The sequence below is a fragment of the Melanotaenia boesemani genome, chromosome 10 (genome assembly GCF_017639745.1).
Source record: "Melanotaenia boesemani isolate fMelBoe1 chromosome 10, fMelBoe1.pri, whole genome shotgun sequence".
Lineage (NCBI taxonomy): Eukaryota > Metazoa > Chordata > Actinopteri > Atheriniformes > Melanotaeniidae > Melanotaenia > Melanotaenia boesemani.
Window position 1 is genome coordinate 14,269,348 of NC_055691.1, and position 21,937 is coordinate 14,291,284.

General features: G+C 40.4%; 1 protein-coding gene across 1 annotated transcript; it reads left to right on the forward strand.

The window, feature by feature from the left end:
* wnt2 (wingless-type MMTV integration site family member 2) lies at positions 1-21,596 on the forward strand. Its single transcript, XM_041997083.1, has 5 exons — positions 1-539; positions 1,502-1,722; positions 9,983-10,260; positions 10,365-10,629; positions 20,495-21,596. The coding sequence occupies exons 1-5, from the start codon at positions 457-459 to the stop codon at positions 20,698-20,700; spliced, it is 1,053 nt and encodes a 350-aa protein (XP_041853017.1). The 5' UTR covers positions 1-456; the 3' UTR covers positions 20,701-21,596.
* Positions 21,597-21,937: the final 341 nt, after the last annotated feature.

The window sequence follows — 21,937 nt, forward strand, 5'->3', positions numbered from 1 at the left end:
GAGTGAGTGGCTCTTCTCCTGCACGCCCGCGCGCTGCTTGGGGCACATCTCCGCGCTGCGGAGCTCCAGTCTGGATCCGAGCCAAGCCTGTCTGGTGTCAAACCAGCCTGAACAGATACTCTCAGACATCTCATTTCTTCACCTCATTCCTGAAACGGCACTCTGCCCATCCTTCGTGTAAAGCAATTTGAACCTGATAGCACATCATCTGCCTATCCCCTCTAAGAATCTCTGCTGGACTATTAAGACCATCTCCGCGCGCTTCTTCCTCATAAGCGCTTTGCAACCAGAACCTGAGCCAGTCATGGCTTTTACGCGCAAATCGTTCGCCCTCCGACTCTTCTGCATACTTTACAGCTTGACTCGTTGATTCTGAGATCTGAAACTCTTTGTTTTATAACTTTAAACTATAAAAATGCTCCGCCCAGATCCATAAAGGACCGAAGTCTGGTTAATATGAACTTTTTGCCAAGTGGAATATGTTTTTATTTATCTGTAGCAATCTGCTGGCCGATGGCCAAGGTCCATGCATCCTGGTGGTAAGTAGTACTGTGTTGTATTTATTTTAACAGATGTAAGTGGAAAAGCTCCTGCATAACTTTACCTACTATGAAATATTTGTACCGGTTAAAATGTTATTGAAAATGCAGTATTTAAATATTTTTACTGAAAAAAAGAGAAAGAAAAGAAAGCAGAAGTTGTCTTTCTGTCTTTATTAATGATGAATTTCCCTCATACTAAATTCCCTCCATGACTTTCAGAAGTGTATTTTTGCAGCTTGTTGGAGACAGAATATTTGGATAGATAAGTTTTCAGACTGAAGTCATTTGATCCCGTTTAATATCTCTTTATTTGCTGACTTTCTCTTGAATCTTTAATTAATATTTGCAAAGGTCCCGTTTCAAAATTCCACGCTTCATATCATGATACTGAGGTTTCTATTGGTACAGATGATTTCTTTCTTTTTCTCTCTTTTCTTGTTGAGCTCTTTGCACATTCAGGTGGACTTCAAGTTGATGGGAGTCATATATATATATATATATATATATATATATATATATATATATATATATATATATATATATATATATATATATATATATATATATATGTATATATATATATATATATCCCTGGTTCTAGCCTTGGCCTGTGGGAGGTCCGAAGTGTGGCCTTTCTGTGTGGAGTTTGCTTGTTTTCCCTGTGTATGGGTTCTCTCCGGGTCCTCCAACTTCCTCCCATAGTCCAAAGACATGCATGTTAGGTTAACTGCTCACTTTAAAATCTCCTTAGAAGTGAGTGTGAGTGGTTTGTTTCTTTGTGTTGGCGACCTGTCCAGGCTGTACTCTGCCTCTCACCTGCAAATTGCTGGGATAGGCTCCATCTCCCCCGCAACCTTGAATTTATTTACCATTATATGTTGTCCCTTTACTCCCTCCTAAATAACTGAAAATCATCCCCAAACATTCACCTTCCTGCTTATTTCTCCTCCGTCCTGCAGGTACATGGGAACCCTGGGCTCCCAGGTGATGTGCGACAACATTCCCGGTCTGGTGAACAAGCAGCGCCAACTCTGTCGCCAGCACCCCAAAGTGATGCAGGCCATCGGTGCTGGGATGAAGGACTGGATCTCTGAGTGCCAGCACCAGTTCCGCAACCACCGCTGGAACTGCAACACGACAGCCAGGGACCACAACCTCTTTGGACGCCTGCTGCTCCGCAGTGAGTAAACCAGGATGGATTCACCAGGATGGGAAACACTGACCACGTTTACATGAGCGTTTTAATTCCGCTGTAATTCAAAATAAAATTAAATCGGCTTTAAAATAACCCTGTAAACACCTAATTCCGAAGGTGGGGAACCAGGATGATTTGATGTGCTGAAGTGTCTTTGAGCAAACCACAAATCCCGTGTAGTCAGCCTTGAAAGAGGCTGATAAAGAGTTAATAAACTTAACCCCCAACACGATGATCCATAATGTAAACACAAATAGAGTAAGGGTGTGTACAAGCACTGGTTTATGATAAAGGTACGTCAAAATGGTAGCCTCAGAATACACTAGGTTGTGTTACCAGGGGATTTTGTGCTTCTGGTTTCCTCTGGAAACAAATCGCTGCGTCGTCGTGTCAGTTTGCATCGACAAACATGTGCCTGAACGTAACGTGACAAATCCAAGCAAGTGCTTGGTTTTTCAAGTGTTGGGTAATTTTACTGACACATATAGTTCCGTCGCAGATACGTTGTTTTCTTTCCACAGAGGTTGGATCGCATTCCAGCCCTCTTCTCACTTTACAGCCGCGCATTCATCACGCCGGTGCGGCCGAGTGGTTCCCTGACAGCCCGGTCTGCTGTCGGGTTGCTGTAATTGTCTGACTCGGTAATTTGTTATGGTTGTTATGACGTTGCTGCTAAAACAGTTTTAGTGGTTGGATAAATTTAGATCATTAAGTGATTTATAAAAACAAAAATGATTAATATTTCCAGGTTTTAGATTTTGAATATTTACTAGAACATAGAAAAAAGAAACTTGTTTTGAAAATGGAATAAATAAGTAATATAATCAGTGGCTGAGCTTTAATCAGTGTTCTTTAGATCCACTTCGGCTACCGTCTCAGCTGGTTAATTACTCTCTGCTCAGCTCATTAAAATGAAAGATGGCGGACATTTAGACTTTTTCTAAGCAAAAGTAATCCCAGAACTTTGAAGAGTCGCGTCTGGTGATCAGCAGTGTTTATCTTCTCTAGTGATTTGTTGGAGAAGACACGTGATTTATGGACAGTCTGGAGAGGACAGAGATCTTTTTCTCTCTACCACATGGTGAGAATAAGTGTGTTGATGTGGTGGAGTGTGATCAGCATCATTAGGGGATGAAGGGAGTAATAAATTCCGTCTAACTGTGACAGATGTGATAACCTGTCAGTTTACAGGTGTGACTTCGGTCCGTCTCGCCTGTGGGGGCCCAGTCTTTTTTCTTTTTTCCCTCTCTGCCGCTGGAGGATCATCAGGACCTGGCGACCTGATGTTCCTCTCCCATGCCCTGAGATTTAACCTGCAAGGCAGATCCTTCGACTTAGTCTGTTTCATGTCGGGGGGCCTCTAATAAGCCGTGTGGTATTCGGACCTCCCAGCCCGCCCCCCTGCCGGCCGTGTCACGCTGCATTATCATGGCGCATCGAGGTCCCGGTAGAAGCTTCTTATTGTCAATGTCGGAGGACTAATTTCAAACAATTACACAGGAGTTTTTTTACTCCCTGATGTTCTGTCCTCTCAGCCTCCTCCTCATTAACCTCGTTAGGGGGTTAGCCACTGGACACACACACACCTTTGTTGCCTTGTGTGTGTGCCTTTGCCAGAGCTAAGTGAGATTTTATTTTATTTATTTTTATATTTGATATAAGTGACATGTTTTAAATTTAGTGTTGTATGGACTTTTAAAAACAAATATTTTAATTATTTATAGTTATTTTGCTTTAATTTATTTACTTCTGCATTTATTTATAATTCATATAGATCTTTAAAAAGCCAGTAACAACAGATTTAGAGAAAAATTGAAATAATAAAAGCTGAATGCATGCATGAAACCCTTTTAAAACATGAACTATTATAGATACCAAGGAGTATTGCCCTTTATCTAGAAACGCTCATTTAAAAAATAAAGTTCATCTTTACACAAGGGCTGTATGGATATTCTTGGTCTCAAAAGAAAACTGAGACATGTGAGATTAGTCCATAACTGTCAGAATCAAGATATGTGTTGCTGTGTCAGAGTAAACTCACCTGGGACACAGTAGAAAATGTAAATAGTTACCTCCTCCTAAAAGAAAACCACATTATTTTAATGAGACCTGAGGAGAGCAGTTCAATTCATCTAGGCATTAGTAAAGTCATGTCTAATGAGGAACTGAGCAAAAATAAAAGCTAAAAAAGTGAACCTGAGCATTTTTACTGATGTTTTAATAGAGGTGTTACTCAGGTAAATACAGTATCTCAGAAAGCCATCGGCCACTGGATCAGTGGTCAGAGTCAGCAGGGGGTAGCTCCGAAATTCACCTTAGAAACCCCACAAAGATCCAGAAAGAAGCAAAGCCCAAGATAGTATGTGATAGGAAGAGTGAAACTTCACTATAAAACCCCCTTCATCTTCATGGAAACTACCAGGACCTTCATGTTTCATTTCAAACAAAGGCAGAGTCAGAAGAGATTTCATTGACAGAAGTTTTTAGAGCTGGAATAAAACTATTCTCCACAAAACAGCAAAAATAAAACAAGTTATGATTTGACTGCTAGCTCAGAGATTTTTGTACATCTTTGTAATCATCAGTCTCTAGTGGACAGCACTGTTTTCATGTTTTTGTTACATTCCCATATCATTGCTTGTTGTTTGAACTGTGTTTGGGTTGGATGCCAGTGCTTGGTGGAGTATTTTAGCTGAGTTTCTCCCTGTGGTTTTTTTATGCAACATGTTGGGATTGCTGCTTCCGTGTATAGGGGGATCTTGTGATGAAGATGTTAACACAAAGGTGTCTGGAGTGAGAACATACAGTATATTCTGGTAATAAATTAATTTATCCTGATAAGGCTGTTCTCCTCCAAGATGTTATTATGCTTCACCCAGAGGGTCTGAGGAAACTCAGCCTACTATCTGCGTCATTACATTGAGTGATGAACATTATTATTTGCAGTCAGAAATCAGCCTGTATAAAGTGCTGTACGTGCATGAGCCTTGACTTGTGTCGTAGTTTTGTCTCAGAGGTTAGAAACGCAGGCACTCTTTCTTTTGATCTTACTCTGATCTCTTTGTTGTTGTGCATGTGGAGACGAGGGCTCTGCATCAGGGCATTGCTGGTAAGGTGTTTATTTTGGAGGTAGATGAAACTTCTTTTGTTTGTTTGATGTTTTTCTAATTTCATGCTTTGCAAGAAGCATGAAAGCTTCTGGCAGAAAACAACAAACATGGGTTCCACAGGTTGCAGTGGCAAGTTACTGTTTGTCATGGCTGCATTTTGACGTCAGCAGGCTGGTGTTGGGAAATGTGGAGAGACTTACCCGTAACAGTGCTGACTGTTTAATTTAGTAAATCAGAAGAGCGTGAAGTCCTGGTCAGAGGAAACGGCATCACTAACAGAATTTATAATGTGCTCAAAAAAGATGTTCAAATGTGTACTTCAATCATTTATAAGGATTCTTTCAGGATGAGGCAGGAAAAAAGGAAATCCGATAAGAAGTTTGCAGAGTTTTGTTTGGATTGCACAAACAAGACTGGGATTAAATCATGTGGATCCACCGCATATGGTCTCTGTGTGCAGTTTGTTATAAGGACAGTCTGTGTTTATAATGTTGGACATTAACATCAGCATTTTGCTGCAGGATAGTTGTTTTGCTGAGAGAGTACTGTTTCAGCACCGTAACACAACTTTAACACAAGAAACTGGAAAACTTCAGGACAAAAGTCAAACAGGTACATTTTCTGTGTTTTATATAAATGAACATTTACAGTCAATGTAATGGCTGATACACATGTCTTCTGATACGCGGGTTTATTCCTCAGTGTTTACACCATGTTGCTCTCTCTTTGCTGGTAGTGACTGAAGATGTGTAATTAAAACAAATAAGGTTGAACTGAATTAAAATCATGGTGGTTGGGTTATTTTTCCACAGATGAATAAATCACCTGTTGGTACGAACACTGTAATTCCTGCACCGTTGGCTGAGGTTGTATCCCATTTATGCCAGTGAGGAGGATTTTATTATTGACTGTTCTTCAATTAAAACTTTAATTCTCTAAATACATGCTAGAGGGTCATTCAGAAAAAAATTTAATTATTTTATTCGGATTTATGCACATTAAACTGAACACCATTTCTTCACAAGGACAAACGTCGTCCAAATAAAATGATAAGCTGTACCCATTTTCAAAAGAGAACTATTTACAAGTCAGCAAACATAAAGAAAAAATTAAAATGATCCATGACATTCTGTACATCCACATAAAGGCAGGATTAACCCAGCAGGTAAAAGAGATAAATAAAATACATATGTACATATATGCAAATACATACGTACAGACATGCATATATATATATATATATATATATATATATATATATATATATATATATATATACAGTACATACAATACATATAAAAAATACAACAAAAGATATATAAAAATATATATACAAAATAAAAATTATGTAAAAGGTAATAATTATATAATAATAATAATAATAAATAATAATAATAGTAAAATGATAAACTAAAGGAAAAGTACTATCTCATTCTGATATCCTAAAATAAATAATCACAGGAGCCCATCAGTTTATGAATAAGTCAGTTTTCAAATGAAGTTTTGCTTTTATTCTTTCCATCGAGAACACTGTCAACAGTCTGTCTTTCCACTGATGGAGGATGGATGTGGTTTAAGCCAGGACAAATTTATCATTTTCTGTGCTTCTAACAAAAGGTTGTTTACTAATTTTGCCTTTTTTCTTTCTATGCTTGCAGCTGGGATTGCTCCTAAAACAAGTACAGTGGGTCTAGTGGCAAATCAGTCTTCAGAATAGCAAACATTTCTGTACGAATCCCCTGCCAGTATGGTTTCAGTTTCGGGCAGTCCCAGAAGATGTGTGTGTGGCCTCCGATTCCTTTACAGTTCCTCCAACATAAATTAGTTTTACTTTAGTCAAAATTTCCTAACTGGAATGGAGTTTTTGAAAGTTTTTTAAAGCTAAGCTCCACTGTGTCACATCCTGAACTGGAAATATTTCTTTATGCTTCCTTTTTTATCACAAATGGATTATTGCAATGCACTATACACCTGCCTTAGCAACACCTGCCTTAGCAACACCTGCCTTAGCAACACCTCTCTTAGCAACACCTGCTTTAGCAACACCTGCCTTAGCAACACCTGTCTCAGCAACACCTGCCTTAGCTACACCTGCCTTAGCAACACCTGCCTTAGCTACACCTGCCTTAGCAGCACCTGTCTTAGCAACACCTACCTTAACAACACCTGCCTTAGCAACACTTGCCTTAGCAACACCTGCCTTAGCAGCACCTGTCTTAGCAGCACCTGTCTGAGCAACACCTGTCTTAGCAACACCTTTCTAAGCAACACCTGCCTTAGCAACACCTGCCTTAGCAACACTTGTCTTAGCAACACCTGTCTTAGCAACACCTGCCTTGGAAACACCTGCCTTAGCAACACCTGTCTTAGCAGCACCTGTCTTAGCAACACCTGTCTGAGCAACACCTTTCTAAGCAACACCTGCCTTAGCAACACCTGCCTTAGCAACACCTGCCTTAGCTACACCTGCCTTAGCAGCACCTGCCTTAGCAACACCTACCTTAACAACACCTGTCTTAGCAACACTTGCCTTAGCAACACCTGTCTTAGCAACACCTGTCTAAGCAACACCTGTCTTAGCAACACCTTTCTAAGCAACACCTGCCTTAGCAACACCTGCCTTAGTAACACTTGTCTTAGCAACACCTGTCTTAGCAACACCTGTCTAAGCAACACCTGTCTTAGCAACACCTGCCTTGGAAACACCTGTCTTAGCAACACCTGTCTTAGCAACACCTTTCTAAGCAACACCTGTCTAAGCAACACCTGCCTTAGCAACACCTGCCTTAGCAACACCTGTCTTAGCAACATCTGTCTAAGCAATACCTGTCTTAGCAACACCTGTCTAAGCAACACCTGCCTTAGCAACACCTGCCTTAGCAGCACCTGCCTTAGCAACACCTGTCTTAGCAACACCTTTCTAAGCAACAGCTGCCTTAGCAACACCTGCCTTAGCAACACTTGTCTTAGCAACACCTGTCTTAGCAACACCTGCCTTAGCAACACCTGCCTTAGCAGCACCTGTCTTAACAACACCTGTCTTAGCAACACCTTTCTAAGCAACACCTGCCTTAGCAACACTTGTCTTAGCAGCACCTGTCTTAGCAACACCTGTCTTAGCAACACCTGTCTAAGCAACACCTGCCTTAGCAACACCTTTCTTAGCAACACCTGTCTAAGCTACACCTGCCTTAGCAACACCTGCCTTAGCAACACCTGTCTTAGCAACACCTGTCTAAGCAACACCTGTCTTAACAACACCTGCCTTAGCAACACATGTCTAAGCAACACCTGCCTTAGCAACACCTGTCTAAGCAACACCTGCCTTAGCAACACCTGTCTAAGCAATACCTGCCTTAGCAACACCTGTCTTAGCAACACCTGCCTTAGCAACACCTGTCTTAGCAACACCTGCCTTAGTAATACCTGTCTTAGCAACACCTTCCTTAGCAACACCTGTCTAAGCAATACCTGCCTTAGCAACACCTGTCTTAGCAACACCTGCCTTAGCAACACCTGTCTTAGCAACACCTGTCTAAACAACACCTGCCTTAGCAACACCTGTCTAAGCAACACCTGCCTTAGCAACACCTGCCTTAGCAACACCTGTCTTAGCAACACCTGTCTAAGCAATACCTGCCTTAGCAACACCTGTCTTAGCAACACCTGTCTTAGCAACACCTGTCTAAACAACACCTGCCTTAGCAACACCTGTCTAAACAACACCTGCCTTAGCAACACCTGCCTTAGCAACACCTGCCTTAGCAACACCTGTCTAAGCAACACCTGTCTTAACAACACCTGCCTTAGCAACACATGTCTAAGCAACACCTGCCTTAGCAACACCTGTCTAAGCAACACCTGCCTTAGCAACACCTGTCTAAGCAATACCTGCCTTAGCAACACCTGTCTTAGCAACACCTGCCTTAGCAACACCTGTCTTAGCAACACCTGTCTAAACAACACCTGCCTTAGCAACACCTGTCTTAGCAACACCTGCCTTAGTAACACTTGTCTTAGCAATACCTGCCTTAGCAACACCTGTCTAAGCAACACCTGCCTTAGCAACACCTGTCTAAGCAACACCTGTCTGAGCAACACCTGTCTGAGCAACACCTGTCTGAGCAACACCTGCCTTAAAACGGTTGCATGTTGTTCAAAATGCTGCTACCAGGCTTCTGACGAAATCTGACTCGATGCAACTGCATTGGCTTCTGGTTTATTTTAGATTCTCCTGCTGACCTGGAGATCTCTAGAACGAACTGTTAGCTGGAAATGTGTTAAAGGATTTAGATCTTTATTCTTTCAGCAAGACAACTTGCCTAATTCATGTCGCTGTGATGCCACTGGCAAAGACAGACTTAAAAACTCTTTTCTCTCTGTGACCATTGGGCTTTTAAATAAGGTTGTGTGACTTTTTTTTATATAAATATATTTATTTTGTTAGTCTTGACTGTTTATTGTTGTGTTGTCGTCTGGTTGTCATTTGCTGCTGGCTGTAAAACCAATTGCCCCAAAGGGGATAATAAAGCTAACCTTGAGCCCTTGAACCTTGAAACACATCCAACACTGCAAAAATGTAGGAAAAGATTAGTAATTATTTCTGACCTAACTCCCACTGATGAACCTCAGGGTCAAGCTGGAATCTGCAGTTGCTAAAAAAGAAAACCCCTGCAGACTAAAAGAGCTTGAATTAGTAAAAATTTCATGTAATTCTTTGTTAGGTCCAGACCGATCCAGTCTCCGCATAAGGGAGGGCCAAGTGATGCTCTTTTTACTTGTTCCATGAATATGACTGTGTACAACTTGATCTCTTTAAGGTTGCACATATTCATTCTGTTGTTTTATGATTGTTTGGATGGACTCATGAGTTTGATAACAATATTAAATCAATTCAGTTTGCTGGTATTAATAAAAAATTTGCTATGATTTGATTAGGATCCAGTGATCATTCTGAGACAATACCACAGCTGATTTAACACAAATTCCTTCCATTAGCTCAGTCTGTTTGAAATGTACTTTTACTGATAAAACCAAGTAGTTTAAATAATCTAACTGCTATTTGATAAAAAAAAAAAAACATTACTAAATAAATCCCCTGGGGGAAATCTAAAGATGTCATTCTTTCATCTTAGGCAGCCGAGAAGTAGCCTTTGTCTACGCCATCTCTTCAGCTGGAGTTGTTTACACATTGGCGCGGGCCTGCAGCCAAGGCGAGCTAGACTCATGTTCCTGTGATCCCACCAAAAAGGGCTCATCACGAGACGACAAGGGCTCCTTCGACTGGGGAGGCTGCAGCGACCATGTAGAGCACGCCATGCGCTTCAGCCAAACCTTCGTGGACGCCAAGGAGAGGAAGGAGAGGGACGCCCAGGCACTGATGAACCTGCACAACAACAGAGCTGGCAGGAAGGTACGAACAGCTGAATGCCTGGGAATTACAGGAGAAAATCAGATTTATTCCTTCGGGTTTTTTTTTTTTTTTGTCCTAAATCAATTACATGCTCTCCTATCCAGGCAGTGAGGCGCTTCATGACTCTGGAGTGTAAATGCCACGGCGTCAGTGGGTCGTGCAGCGTCCGGACCTGCTGGCTGGCCATGGCCGACTTCAGACGCACTGGTGACCACCTGAGGAAGAGGTACAACAGCGCTGTCCAGGTTGCAGTAAACCAGTATGGCACTGGTTTCACAGCTGCTCACACACACTTCAAACGCCCCAGCAAGAACGACCTGGTCTACCTTGAAGACTCTCCAGATTACTGCATACGGGACCAGGAGTCAGGTAAACACCTCATCTGTAGCAAATTTAAAGTTTGAGGCATCAACTAAATACAGCGACACTGTGGTGGATTTCTACCTTTCTGCAGCTGAACTGTTCTTTGAAACATCCCATCAACTTATATGGATTATTTTACACATTTACATGTATCGGAGCAACTAGTGCAAAATCTCCTTATGTTTACAGAAGAACACGATTTATCACAAGTTGTTTTGATACTTTACTTCTAGTAACAAACACTAAATGCAAAGATTTTCTAGCAGGAAGTCTGCCAGCTGAACTAAACACTCTGCATGCTGATCTCCATTCTCTTCTTCCTCTTTGGTTTATGATGGAGCATCAGAAGTTGTTTAGATACATATTCACCACATAAGTTGGGATTTCCTTTCATGCACAAGTGGAGGATTTCCTTTATGGAGTCTAATAACTTTCAAATAAGATGAGTTTGTACAAGTAAAAATTGCAAATACAAAGTGTAACTTTATTGTTCTTGTTTATTCGTTATGAATATGGGTCGATATTTGTGATTTTACTGTAAAAAATGTCATATGGTCACATGCGTTAAAGTAGTGCTGGGCAACGATTCAAATTTTAATCTCGATTCATTCCATTAAATGTTACGATTAATCACAATTAATCACACTGTTACATGTAAAATGTGCTTTTCCTTTCAAAGAAGACTTACTGCTATGTGAAGAAAATGCTGTAAATTTTGGTTTATAAACACTAAATCAGGGGTCTGCAACCTTCGGAGCGGCAAGTGGCTCTCTGGTCCTTCCACAATGGCGATTAATTCATGGCTAAAAATGCTAAAGAACTAAGTAATCTTTTTAAATATAGATATAATAACAAATGCAGTCTGGTTTTATTTATTTATTTTAGCTATTTTTTCTTTTTTTATGGAATAATTGCATTGAATTTCCACTACATAATGACACTAAAAGTACCAGTAATATACATTTTTTTAAATCTTTTTTCTTGTCATTAGGTTGGAAACTATGGACTTTTGTTTCTTTCTTTCTTTTTTTTTACATAATTTTTCTACATCCCACAAAAGAAAAATCTGTCTATTATTTTAAAATAGTTCTTCAAAAGTGACAGCAAGTTGTCTTTTTAAAAAAAGTGTCGTAACATTTGAGGCTCTAAACGAGTTTTATTTAGCTGGCTGAGAGAAAAATGGCTCTTTGTAAAGGCTGCACTAAACAAACAGATTCATCAGCAGTTTTCTCTTTAAACAGCAACAGTTAAAATATTTCTTAATATATATAAAATCAAATATTTATGACAAAGAAGGCTGAAATGTTTAGGATTTACTAACTAAAAGGTAAAAACATTAAACAGGTAACATATCTGTATACAAGATTGGTAGTTTATGCAATACTCTGAGCCCTGTGCATACTTGTTTAGGCCAGCATTTACGTTGCACTTGAAAGTGACCATACTCCATATTCCTGACTCGCATTAGTTGACTCAACTCAATTTTTCTTCTCAACCAGAACCAGCAAACTGCTGCAACAAAACCAGTTTCCCAAAGTCTGAGACTTCAGGACGTCCTGATGTCGCTTCGCTCCAGTCAGCTGAGAATCAATCTAAAAGAATCTGATGTTGTACCATGAATGAGTAATCTACTGCTACATTCAGATGATAGGGTTAGCCTCTATCCTAATGGATAGTGAGTTAGCGTAATATTTATTCCATGCAGCTAATTTTTGTAAATCACAGCTGAAAACAGTTTACAATTATTCATTTGAAAATCTAGTTTTTGATTTTTCACATCTCTTGTGGGAAAACGTGTTAAAAGTCACAGCTTCGTAATCTGCGAGGCTCCCTGCTGGCTCACCAAGTACAGGAGTTTTTGGAATAATGTGATGAAGCTTCAAAATTTTAACTTTCTCGAACTGAAAACTGACTGCAGTTTTGGGAGTTGATTATTTATTTATTTGTTTATTTAATTTGTCCATCCCTAACCTACAAAATTAGGTCATCTGTCCATGAATCTAATGTTTTTTCATCTTTCTCTACTTTAGATATAAAACCTGGTCTTGCACAGTTAAATTCACAATAATATTACTTGGAAAATGCTGCTTATGTGGTCTGGAGAAAATGTGATGGAGAACTCTCGTTGAGGAGCTTTTACAAACTTTCTGCTTTTGTTTTCTTGGAGGAATCAAAATGAACATGATTGATGACAAGTGTGTGTGTGAGATTACAACATGAGCGTGAGTGTGAGAAAGAAAATGTTTGTGTATTAAAACCGGGTGAGAGAGCAAGAAGATGAAGAGAAGGGTCTTCCAGAGGAGGTGGATGCCTGTCAGGCAGCAGATGATCCGTGGAGATCGGGTGTCTGCCAGTTAAAGAGCCATTACACACTTCTGTGGGCTGAAACCTAAGAGCGCCACACACCAATATAAATCACCTCCACTAGAAACACACACACACACACTGCCTCAGGGCAACATTGGCCAGCCAAGAGAGGTATATTTCAGGAATTCATTGGCTCATATAAAACACTTATTTATATTTTTATATATTTCCTTCTGTGCTGCATCAACAAACAAAAAGTGGGAAACTGAAATGGTTTGATACTCGTCTGGCTCTCAGCTGCAGAACTGAGTCATATCTTTGCAGAAACTGTATTTCTCAATCACAGAAACATGCAGAGGCAAATCAGACCTGAAAATTGTCTGTTTTGGAACGATGTTTCATGTATGCTGTGGGCAGTCACCGTCACGGCCCTTCAGTTTACGACTTTTAAAGTCTGTTAAAGCTGAACCAACCTTTTATTTGTAGACACATGGTTTTTATTTAGGGACAAGACCCTTTTTTGCTGGAAATGAGAGCAGTAAAGGTTGGTCATCTTCAGATATATGCTGAAATTGTTAGTGCAATAGTGTTTTTATATGGACTAGAAAACTCAAACTGCAAATCATCCTGGAATGTCTAAAAAAAAAGTGGTAAAAATTCCCAGATTATTCCGAAATAATCAGACTATTAATAATATGAGCAAAGAGGTGACCATAAAAGCATATTGCAGGTAAAAAAAAAAAAAAAAAGTGGTGACGGGAAAACTAGAACATGGTAAATAGTTAGACTGGGGAGGAAAATAACTGGTTTTGTTGTTGCTGAACACTCCTGTGGGTGCAGTGTATAATTCACCTGGCAAAGCAGCCCATAAACGCAGCCAGACCACCGCTGTTAGCCGTTATAAACCTCGGTTGAGCTACACTCTCCCTTCTTGTTGCGGATATAGGATACCTGTCAATCAAAAGGACACGCCCCTAATTATGCAGAATTTCAAGATTAAATAACGTTTATTTCTGCTGCGAAGTTGGTCTTTTTAACCATAGACATAATAAAGATCAGAAGATAATAAAGATAAAAAATCTTTATTATGTCTATGTTTTTAACATGGGAGTCTATGGGGATTTGCTCTGTTTGGAGCCGCCCCTAGCGGATGAGGGGGGAACTGCAATTTTTTGCACTTTGCATAGACTTCACATTTTACTGGCGGATGTTGTAGCTCAATTGTGACGTAGAACTGAAATAAGCCAATCAAAGAGCGAGCTGACTTGAGTGCAAGGAAGTCCGTGTTCACGCTGTCTCCAGTCTTGGGCTGTGTCCGAATGTCCACCCTACTCCCTAACCCCTCGTTCACTACATAGGGCTGCACTACACAGCACACTACATAGTGCGCTTCTTATCTTGGTGATTTGGACACGAAGCAGCCTATTCTTTCCTCGCCGCAAACCACGTGACTACCGTCGTCACCATGGCAACCACAGCCTGCGTCAAGATGTCATTAAAAATCCAATCCAAAGTTGTGTGTAAATATTTTTCTTTTTATTCCTTATGTTATATTTTATTTTTGTTTGTTTCCTTATAGGTAATTTGCGCAGCTAAATTTTTTCACCTCCTTGCGGCATGTTGAGCTTCTGCCCGCAATGCATTGTGGTCTATATTGACCCGTCTAGTGACTGTCGTTGCTCACTAGTTTTCAAGATGCATTGTGGGTAATTTTGAGTGCCCTACTTTTTTCTCTCTGGACATTCGGACACTCCGAAAAAATGGCGTAACCCCTATATAGGGCACTATGTAGGGAGTAGGGTGCACTTTCGGACACAGCCATGTTTTTTTTTTTTCAGTTCTGGATTTTTCTGTTAACATTAAACCCAAGACCACTATCATATCTTCGTCACGCATGTCCTCTGCTACGCTGGGTGTTGTGTTTTCCAGTTGTTGCCATTGTTCTTCTTCTTCGTTTCTCCGGTTGTTTCTTCTTCTTTGGTTTTTTTAGATCACGTGTGATCACGCAAGATTTCTGGCCTTTATCTATGAGGTGGAAAAAAGGGATGATAAGGGTCACCAAGTCAGCCTTAACTATAAACTTTATCAAAAAAGGAAGTTTTGATCTTAAAGGTAGAGGATCTCTACTGGGAACTGGTTCCTTAGAGAGGAAATCAGAACTGAGAAAAGTAAATTTAAGCTTTTTTTTTGTTCGTAAACAGTATAAATTAACATCAACAATGTAACAAAAAATAAAATATTTGTTATTCCCTTTAATCACACGATTAAGAAAAATTAGGCCAACAGTGCAAATTAGCTAAACAAAAATAAAAACCTACTATTAGTTGGCTCTCATTCACATTCACAACTGCTCAAAAGCACTCAACACACTGAGAATCCACAACTGCTCTAACAACATTTATTAAGGGACCAAAGCTTCGTAATGATGTTATGACAATACTCAAAACAATAGGTGTGAAATGTAAAAGCAGCATCTATGAAAGAGTTAAAGGCTTTTTAACTTTGTTTCACCAGTGTGTTCTGAAAGTATTTGTACATATTTTATAATTAAATCGATATGTGAACATATCTGTATGCTATTATTTTCGATGTACAGTAAATATCGATTATATAGATTTTAAATATTTGTGAGCATTTGTCTTGTCAGCATTGGTCATGGAATGGATCAGTTTCCTCAGGCTTCTGGAGAAGTACAGATAAGTATCATCTGCATAGCAATGAAATTTTATACCATGCTGTCTAATATTACCTAAAGGAAGCGTGTGCACCATGAAAAGTATTGGTCCAAGTACAGAACCCTGAGGAGCTTCATGACTTACTCTGGTGTCTGAGCAAGACTCATCATTTGCATGAACAAACTGATATCTATCACATAAAAATGACTTAAACCAGCCCGATGCGCTCCTGTAATCCTACTAACATGTTCAAGCCTCTGTAACAGAACATTGTGAACGATGCTATTAAATGCAGCACTGAGACCTAACAGGACCAGTCCAGACAGGAGTCTGTTATCTGAGACCATGAGGAGATCTTTGGGAACTTTTACCACTGCCTTGTGCTTTGATGCATTAACAAGCATTATCTTTATAAATTTAACAAACTCTAGCCATCCTTTAATCTTTTATTAGAAATGAAGAGAGTGGACAGCAGACAGGAGCTGCTGGCCCAAAACATTTGTCAACGGATCATCATCAGCTCTATAAAAGCATATGTTTTGGATGTTTTCAGCCCTGCAGCCTTCAGGTGTGTGTGTGTGGAGTCATATGTGGGTTGTATTTACCTCATTTTAAGACCTGGTCATGATAAACATGAACATTGAAGGGTCTACTTTCTTTCCCACATCACAGTAAGCAGTCTTACAGCGGTTTTCCCTGGGAACTGGATGTGCTGTGATCCTCAGGGACACATGCATGTAAACTCAGTCATGACATGCACTGTAGTTGAATCATCTTCTCTTTGATTTGGACACACAACCATGAACTGCAATCAATCTTGAAAACACACATTTCATTTCAGTTTCCCTCCCATCACACACACACACACACACCACACACACAAAAAAAAACTTTGAGAGACATGCAAACTGGCCTTCAATCACTCTGGAAACTCACTGAATCCATTCTCATAGACGTTTAGAAAACCCACAGGCCCGAGCCCACAGAAACAGCGAGGCGGCCCCTCTGCGCCTCTTCAGAGTGTGAAATCAATTTCCCTCGGCCCCAGCGAGGCTCAGGTGCTAAACTCATCTCTCGGCGCCCCCTCATCTTAATTCAATAAGCAGACGCAGGGAGAGTGAGATCCTTGAGGAAGACTCTGGCCGTGATGTCACCCCTAGCAGTGCAGCATACCGCAGATGAAGGACGGGTGGGCCTGCTGCCAGGGTGGGGGCGGGGCTCGGGTCATGTCCAGACATATTACCTGAAGAGAGGAAGGTGCAGACGGCGAGCACCCAGAGCGAAGCAGAATGTAAACACCAGCAAATTCCACAATAATGTTGGAGACAGAGCTTTTCCAAACCTTAGTACGTACAGGAGGAGCTGAACAAACCTTTCCCTCAGTAACATCCAGCCACACCTGCACCAGCCAGCTCAGCCATGACTTTATTCACTTTATTCAGAGATTCACACGCCTTAATGCCTGTATTTTATTTATTTATTTTTGTCAGACAATAAGCAACTTTTCCCCAGTTTGTTCTTTAATCTTTCATTTTTACGTCTGTGTTCTGTTAATCATCACATCAACATTAACCCCTTAATGTCTGAATTTATTTACAATGAAATATAAATGAAAAAAAGAAACAGAGAAGAAAAACCATTAACATAAAGACTGAATAAAAGTAAAATACAATTAAATATGAAATAAATTAACGATTAATAATGCTAATAATAAATAAAGCATATAAAATAAATACGTACAACTAAATAAAAGCAAATAAATAAATAGATTAAAAGAAGTAAACAAAGGCCAGAAGTGGTTTCTTACAAATTTGCAACAACAGGCATCAACAGGGTTAAATCAACAGATCTGAGCTGTGGACGGTTTAAATGCTGCAAAATCAGAATTAATGTAAAATGTAAAACATGATATTGGCTGCTAATCTGGAAAAAATACAATCAAAGAAGAAGAGAATTTTCTTTCCTTGCTTTATTCCCTCTATAGTGGTGGCAAGTCTGGTTCTTTTAAAAGATTTGGCTTCCAAATGGCTCTTCATTTAGTGTAACTCAGAGCTTCTATTTTAGCCTAATTCATCAATTATGAATTTGTATGTTGGTATAATTTTCTATTTAGTTTCTTTTTATTTTATGCATTAAAAATGGTTACTATTGAATTTTTTTTACCAACCTTTAAATGAAAAACTGAACACAGAATAACAACAATCAAATAAATAAATAAAAGCCAAACTTTAAACATTTATACGCTTAAGAGTCACAGTGTTTTCCACTTTTTCTGTCTCTGCCACTCTGTTAACCTTACCTATACCATACAATCCATCCACGGAGACTGATCCTCCTTTTCTTTTTTCACAGGATGGTACGATCCTAGTCTTTCTTCACATGTGAATGGCTGCATGCTGTGCCCATCAAAATAAAGTCCCACTTCTTCTACAGATTCCCGATGAGATTTGGTTTCTTGTTCACTGCAAAGAATCTTGGAGTGAAGTCAACCCAGGCAACAGAGAGATGTGGGTTGACTTGTCCAGTCCTGATAAGCAGCACTAAAAAGCAAAGAAAATAGCCGACTCTGTTAATTCATAAATTCCAGAGATTTTACAACATTAATTAATCGGACAACATAAATGGACAGCACTCAATTTGACTTTACTTCGGCCCAGACGTTTCTGCAGAGCGCTTCCTTATGTCCTTCATATTTTTCATTTTTCGGTTCTTTTGAGGCTCAGCACCCTTGAGAGTGTTTTATGTTGGAATATTAATTTCTCACTATGACAGCACAAATTGGTTGGCCCATAAGTTGATAGCTCTGCAGTTCTGCCATGTGTGGGCCTTATTAACCTCATTATTTCTGATGCAACCCTTGTGGCGCTAAACAGACTTTGAAATAAGTCAAGAACAAGTACAAAAACATACTTTGCAGCGGGCGGTGACGAGGCTTTATTTCTTCACTCTGTTGGATAAAATCAGCGGAAATTATTTGATGTCGTTTGCAGCCCATCAGTTGACAAAAGTAGCGCAGTCCATCTGATGAAAATCTCTACCTTTCCTATAGGATGTCATCAGCGACATCAAAAGGATTGCAAGTATCCCTAAAAACTCTTTCTCCTAAGCGCTATATATATATATATATATATATATATATATATATATATATATATATATATATATATATATATATAACTGCCTTGCATTGAATCAGCCTATGTTGAGCACAAATCAAGGTCAGATGGGCAAGAAACAAAGAGTGGCTCAGGCGCTAGAGCAGGTCGTCCAATGACCGGAAGGTTGGTGGTTCGATTCTCGCAGTCAGCTGTCGTTGAGTCCTTGGGCAAGACACTTAACCCTCCTCTTCCAGTGTTATCACTGGTGAATGAATGTGGATGAATGTTCGGTGATGGCCGGAGAGGCCAAAGGCACGGATTGGCAGCCATATTTCCATCAGCCTGCCCCAGGGCAGCTGTGGCTACACAAGTAGCTTACCATCACCAGGTATGAGTGAGGAGTGAATGAATAAGCCGTCGGTCCTCGAGAGCCACAATCCTGCAGGTTTTCCAAATTTTCATGCTCCAACACACCTGACTTAATCTACTGAGTCATTCTGCAGGTCCTTATAGGCTTCTGGATCCATTTAATTTGAGTCAGGTGTGCTGAAGCAGGGAAATTTGGAAAACCTGCAGGATTGTGGCTCTCGAGGACTGACGTTGGCCACCCCTGGAATAAGGGATACACAATGTAAAGCTCTTTGGGTGCCTTGAAAAGTGCTATATAAATCTAATTCATTATTATTAAGAGTCCCACTGTATGCTTCAATCTGGAAAACCGAAACAGGTGCTGGTAAGGGAGGGTATTCGTGGAGCTGAGAAGGATAAAAAAATGTCATTGGTGTGCAGATCCTTGACTGATTTTATCCCGGCATTGTGCCAAACAGGGTATGTGGAATCAATAGAAAGTTTAAAGACATAAATTTTACAAATGGAAGTTAAAACAGAAGGTCCAGAAAGGCCTAGATGTTTTCAGATCCAACTAGATCCTAATATCGGTATTGAGACTCACAGCATTAACAGGAGCATATGAAAGCTGCAGGTGGTAAACTGTTAGATTCTGCTTCTTCATCTCCAGACACACCTAACTGTGTGTGTGTGTGTGTGCACATTTGCTTCTGGAGTTTGGAGAATGTGTGTGGGCGATGGACGTATCCTATTAAATGACCAGCTGATGAAGTGTGGGAGAGCGGGCTGATGGCTCCTATCATCAATCTCTCATCTCTGCCTCGTCCAGCCTTCATCATCTTACTCAGCCTCACCATCCTCCCCTGGCTCATCTTCACTGTCCTGGCACTGGAGTTATACTCCGTTCCCATTGGCTGTTGTGAATCTGTAAAACTGTTCTGATTGGCCGCATTGCTCAGTTGTTCTCTTTGATCCTTCAAACCTGAGGCTCCAGAAGTAAAGGTGGTAGGTTTTTAGCAGCTTTGAAATATCCAGAGTCGGGATAGTCGTTGCCTCTCCTCTCCTCAGGCTGGCCCAAGCCTTTTTTGGGCCCAGAGCCAAATTTGATTTGCCCCTAAATATTGAATTAGTGTCATTCCAGGTACAATTTTAACTTTACTGGGGTATAAAATTCAGAAAAACGGTCTAATATTGATGTTTAATATTCAGAATAATGCATGAGTGGGATATTAAATTAGGTTTTTATGTATTACCAAGTTTATTTTTGTTATCAAATATTTATTTATTTGTAATTATCAAGATACAGTATCTTGACATTTCAAGTTCGCTTATACCTCTAGGTGCCTCCATCGCCTCCTAACAGATAAAAAGGTAATAAACCCCGTTCAAGTCCAGAAACAAGAAGTAGATGTTTGACAGACTGTTTGCTTTGTCGCCCGGCAGGGTCGATGGGGACCGGAGGACGTCTCTGCAACCGGATGTCTCGCGGCATCGACGGCTGCGAGGTGATGTGCTGCGGCCGAGGCTACGACACGGCGCGCATCAGCCAGACCACCAAGTGTGAGTGCAAGTTCCACTGGTGCTGTGCCGTCCACTGCCGTGACTGCCACCAGCAGGTGGACGTGCACACCTGTAAAGGCCAGACGTGACCTCACCAGCCCCACCGCCAGTCGCACCACTGCTTCCCTGCTGAGCTATAGAGCTAACATCCTGATAAGACATTAAAATGGACATGTTTAGTGTTTCTGACCAGAGATCAGTTAGAGAGGCGTCTGTGGATGGAGGTTCCCTTAGAGGAGCTTCTAAACTGAACTGTCCATAAATGAGCGACAGTATCGAACTGCATTGGTCTAAATAAATAAAAGAAAATAAATAAAAAATCTGCTGGACCAACATCAGACATGCTGATAAAACTTAGATTTCTAAGGTGACCTTTAGCGTTTGATGAGGTCGAAACAATAACCACACCTAAAGGACTGCACACACATGCACTGAAAATATACACTGCCCATCCAAAAATAAAGTTACCTCCTAAGTTTAACTCAGCACATAGGTTAAAACCTCCCAATGGACAATTACTGCATGCATTATGTTTCAGCTGGCAACAAGTTATTTAACCCCAACTATGCAGTGAGTAGTTTCTCATTTCTTAAACAACCAAGTGGAAAGACACAACCTGTGGTCGTGGCAAAGATGTTGGTCTGTTTTAGAAGGGTCAAATTACTGGCATCACGCAGGGAAACATATAAGGAGATGCTGAAACTCCTAAAACTGGGTTAAGAACTGTCCACTGCATTATTAAATCCTTCCTGGAAGGATAGTGGGGAACCATCATCTTTCAGGAATGATGGTGATCAGTTAAATGTTTGATGAAATCAAATCATAAAACACACCAGTAGAACGCAGGGCTGTTTAAGGGTGAACATAAGAACATTTCCACACAAACTATGTGAAGGGAACTCAAGGGACTGGGACTAAACAGCTGTGTGTAGAAAACCACTTATCAGTGAGGCTAATCAATGGAAGAAGGTCATGTGGTCTGATTAGTCCAGATTCACCCCGTTCCAGAGTGATGGGAGCATGAGGGTAAGAAGAGAGGAAGATGAAGTGATGCAGCCATCATGCCTTGTGTCTACTGTACAAGCCTGTGGGGCCAGTCTATGATCTGGGTTTGCTGCAGCTGGTCAGGTCCAGGTTCAACACCGTTATGTGCCCAAACAATAAGGTCAGATGACACCTGAACATACTGAATGAGCAGGTTATTCCATCTTCCCTGATGGCACATCCATATTCCAACATGACAATGCCAGGATCATAAGGTTTATAATTTGAAAGAGAGAAATGGACATCATTTTTACACATGGATTGGCCACCACAGAGCCCAGA